The 4,131-nt window shown below is 45.7% G+C and overlaps 1 protein-coding gene across 1 annotated transcript; it reads right to left on the reverse strand.

The window, feature by feature from the left end:
- Window positions 1–6: 6 nt before the first annotated feature.
- LOC107301632 (ADP/ATP translocase 2) lies at window positions 7–2,627 on the reverse strand. The gene is made up of 3 exons (XM_015830827.1): window positions 2,144–2,627; window positions 1,633–1,773; window positions 7–166 (listed from the first exon to the last, which is right to left on the reverse strand). The coding sequence occupies exons 1-3, from the start codon at window positions 2,613–2,615 to the stop codon at window positions 9–11; spliced, it is 771 nt and encodes a 256-aa protein (XP_015686313.1). The 5' UTR covers window positions 2,616–2,627; the 3' UTR covers window positions 7–8.
- Window positions 2,628–4,131: the final 1,504 nt, after the last annotated feature.

Here is a 4,131-nt window from a genome sequence, read left to right on the forward strand (position 1 = left end):
GGGGGTGTTTATGTGTACTTCTTGATTTCGTCGTACAAGACTAGGACGAAAGCACCGCCCATTCCTCTGAGGACGTTGGACCACGCACCCTTAAAAAACGCTTTGCCGCCCTCGTCGCGCGCAATCTTCCGCCAGCAATCCATGGTCCCAGAGTACATGATGTCGGCTGGGGAAAAAAAGAGACAAACAGAAAACCAAGTGGGCAACTCCATTCATTTGTTGTTTGCAACAATACAGGTGCTGCTGCTTCGCTGCCTTGGTAGTGGCTGGAGAAATCCTAATAAAATCTTTTTTTTTAAGGGAACTTTCGTCAGAAACGTTTCTGCCCCGAAATGCAATTTAAAATGGAGCAGGGAAAAAAACAGCAGAAAGGGAAAGAGAGATAAAGGAAGCGTTAGCTTCAGACTAAGTCAGGAGTTTTTCTCGAACTCCACCGTTTTAAGATGCGTGGACATCAACTCCCAGAAGTCCCTGCTGGCAGGGGGATTCTGGGAGTTGAAGTCCATGGTTCTCAAAGCTGCTGAGGCCGAGAATCTATAGACTAAATGATGGTTTGAGATGAATGGGAAACTAGATGCAGTCTCGCACCTACTTTAAGCATCACCAGCGCACATTCTGGAATTTAATCTAAAGAGGATGTTTCTGATTGGCTAACACTGCAACCCCTCGCCGTGGGCTCCTGCCAAGTACAACCAATCAGGAATAAGAATCCAATGTCGTGGGCCATCTTTATAGAGAAAGGGCCATTTATAAATCACATCAAAGAGTGTTCTATTACTAATGACAAAGTATTGGGGTCTTTTTTACCCTTTAACAACAAATTCAGGAAGATGCTTGAGCTGAAAATGATTTTTTTTTTTCCCGTTTGACTTGGGGCTCCTTCAGGTGGCCATTCAGCTCAATAAAAGTCATAATTGATACAGGAGAGAGAACCATGATGTTCAGAAAAACGTCATTTTCCTCCTTAGTTACATTTTTTTTTCTACTGGGGTGGGCCGAAGGGAGAACAAAGCAAGCTTGTCAAGGATGAAACTTTGGCAGCCACGTGCCTCTGCATTTCAACTTGCCTTTAGAGTAAGGGGGGGGATGTTTCTTTCGAGTGGGATAGATGGATAAACAAAACTTCTATGATTTTTCTGAAGACTGTTACAGCCTGAAAACTTTTCAAGGACACCATAATAGATGCGGATTTGAAGCAGACGGTTCCCATAACAAAGTGAACTTGTTTCTATGGACTAGGGAGGACATTGGGGGTTTGGTTGAGAAAATGATTGCTTAAGTCTGTGAATTGGTGTTGAAACTTCAAAGTTGACATTACCATGCAGCGTATTCAATAAACAGTAAGATTTTTGGAGACGGAATGAAGTTGGAGCGTTATTTGAATTCTCGAGCTAGATTTGACAAAGCTGCGAAAGAACAGTCACAAAGGGACATTTGGAAGAAAAGCTAGATGGATTCTTTGGTGCTCTCTTGACCTTGGTGGTTTGCAGACATTTCAACGACCCAGTTAGATAACGTCATCAATCTTACCAGCTAGCTGGGTCATGAAAATTCTAAGCAAGCAAACCACCAAGCTCAAAGAGCATCAACGATTCTACATTGAACCCTGAGCTACAAAAGCTAGATACCCACCTCCTTTGCGTCCAGATTGCATCATCATACGCCGCCGGACAGTGTCGAAGGGATATGAGGTCAGGCCTGCAACGGCCGTTACCGTCTGTGCGATCATCCAGCTAATTAAAATGTGAGTGTTCTTTGGATCGGGAAGCATTCCTGGGTAAAGAAGCAAAACAAAACAAAATTTAAAAAAAAACCCCTCTGCTTAATTACTGTCTCTTACAGCAGTATTTCCTAATCCTGACAACTTTAAGATAGGTGGACTTCAGCTCCCAGAATTCCCCAGTCCGTGAGGCTGGCTGGGGAATTTGGGGAGTTGACATCCACCTGTCTTAAAAGTTGCTCAGGTTGGGGGAAAAAATGCCTTAGAGCAGGGGATCTCCAACCTTGGCAAGTTTAAGACTTGTCTTAAAACTATGCTGGCTGGGGAATGCCTAAACGGTGCCTGCATTGGAGACCCCTGCCTTAGCGCTTCAACCGGGAAGTAGGGCACAGGACTACAAACCCAACCCGCCACTCCCTTTACCTTTTGCGGTGTCATAAATGCCAAAATACGCTGCTCTGTAAATGATGATTCCCTGGACAGAGACGTTGAAGCCTTGGTAGAGCCCACGAAGACCGTCGGACCTGAAGATCTTCACCAAGCAGTCGCCGAGACCTTTGAACTCTCGTTCAGCCCCGGCTTTGCCCACATCTGCAGCCAGGCGCGTTCGGGCAAAATCAAGAGGGTAGACGAAGCAGAGCGACGTGGCTCCGGCAGCGCCCCCCGACGCCAGGTTGCCTGCAAAGTAACGCCAGAACTGGGTTCTTTTGTCAACGCCGCCCAAGAAGATCTGCTTGTACTTGTCTTTGAAGGCAAAGTTGAGAGCTTGTGTGGGGAAGTAGCGGATCACGTTGGCGAAGTTGCCCCGCCAAAAGGAGAGGACCCCTTGTTCCTTGGGGATTCGGACCACACAATCGATGATGCCCTTGTACTGTTGCTCGGCCGTGATCTGCATGCTGGCATGTTGGACCTGCCAAGAGGGAAAGAGGCGAAGGTTAAAAACAGCAGCACTGGCTACATTCAGACTTTCTTCCTTTCCTTTCTTTCTTTTTACTTCCTTCCTTCATTCCTTTCCTTTTTTCCTCCCTCCCTCCCTCCCATACTCAATGTCTATACCAGTGGGTCTTCAAACTTGGCCCTTTGATGACTTGTGGACTTCAACTCCCAGAATTCCTCAGCCAGGCGTGCCTGGCTGAGGAATTCTGGGAGTTGAAGTCCAGAAGTCATCAAAGGGCCAAGTTTGAAGACCCCCGGTCTATACCTTCCCATCTCAGCCAAGTGACTCTTGAGTGGCTTACAATTCCAAAACAATAAAAACTCTTTAAAACAATATTAAAACAATAAAAACACCCACCCAATAAATCAGTATAAACAGCAGCCATGATGATACTAATACTAAAGCCAAGTAACGGAGCCCCTTAACACATTCTGAACCCCAGGCCCAAGTAAACAGCCAAATTGTGAAAACCAGAGGTCATCCCTGGGTGCGAAAAATTTTAAAAAAAAAAGGGGGGGCGAGAGTGACTGACTGGTCACCCATCCATTTTTTTCATGTCCAAGACTAGAACTCCCAGTCTCCTGGTGATTGGCCCAAAATTACTCAGCTGGCTTTCAGGCCTAAGGCAGGACTAGAATTCACCATCATCTCCTGATTTCTAGCCAGGTGCCTTAACCACTACACCAAACTGGTTCTGTTCAATTGCAAATGTTCATAACTATTCAAAACAGAAAGCGAAAGTTTAGCTTTGGGACTGCACAATTCAGTGCCCTTTGTGGCTTTTAGACCAGTGTTTCTCAACCTTGGCAACTTGAAGATGTGTGGACTTCAACTCCCAGAATTCCCCAGCCAGCATGCGCTGGCTGGGGAATTCTGGGAGTTGAAGTCCACACATCTTCAAGTTGCCAAGGTTGAGAAACACTGTTTTAGACAAACCCTGGCTAACCATTTCAGTAGGCCAAGGACACAAGTACTGATCCCAAATCATTGGAAAGAAGGCAATTATTGGAACTGGCAAATCAGTTTTGAAACATCAAATCCTGACAAGTCCTGTACGGTAAAAATCACACACGCTGTGTCTTGTCGAACAGCGTGCAGGAAGTAACGTTTTTATTCCTCCACCCTGAGACGGAAGGAAGAAACTGCAGTTGAAGCTCTCTTTTAAAAAAAAAAAACCAAAAAAAAAAAAAACCCTTAAGTCTGAGTAACTGAGGGTTTTGTCCTAGAGGCCTACGAAGCAACTGGCACTGGGGGTCCCTGTTTTAAATCTCAGGCTTTTTGAGTTTTGAAAGCTTGGAAATTTAGAGTGGGATCTGGAAAGCAGAGTACTCGGGCTAATAATATAGGTGCGGCATTCCTAAAGGTAGACGGGAGTTTACACAAGGCCAGCCAGAGGCCACAGGCTGAGTTCAGTGGATTTGCCTCTGGGTAAGCTCGGTAGACAATGGGTTCTAATCCACCCGGGTGATAACAG

Source organism: Protobothrops mucrosquamatus, unplaced genomic scaffold (genome assembly GCF_001527695.2).
Source record: "Protobothrops mucrosquamatus isolate PMUCROS unplaced genomic scaffold, P.Mucros_1.0 scaffold15205, whole genome shotgun sequence".
Taxonomy (NCBI): Eukaryota; Metazoa; Chordata; class Lepidosauria; order Squamata; family Viperidae; genus Protobothrops; species Protobothrops mucrosquamatus.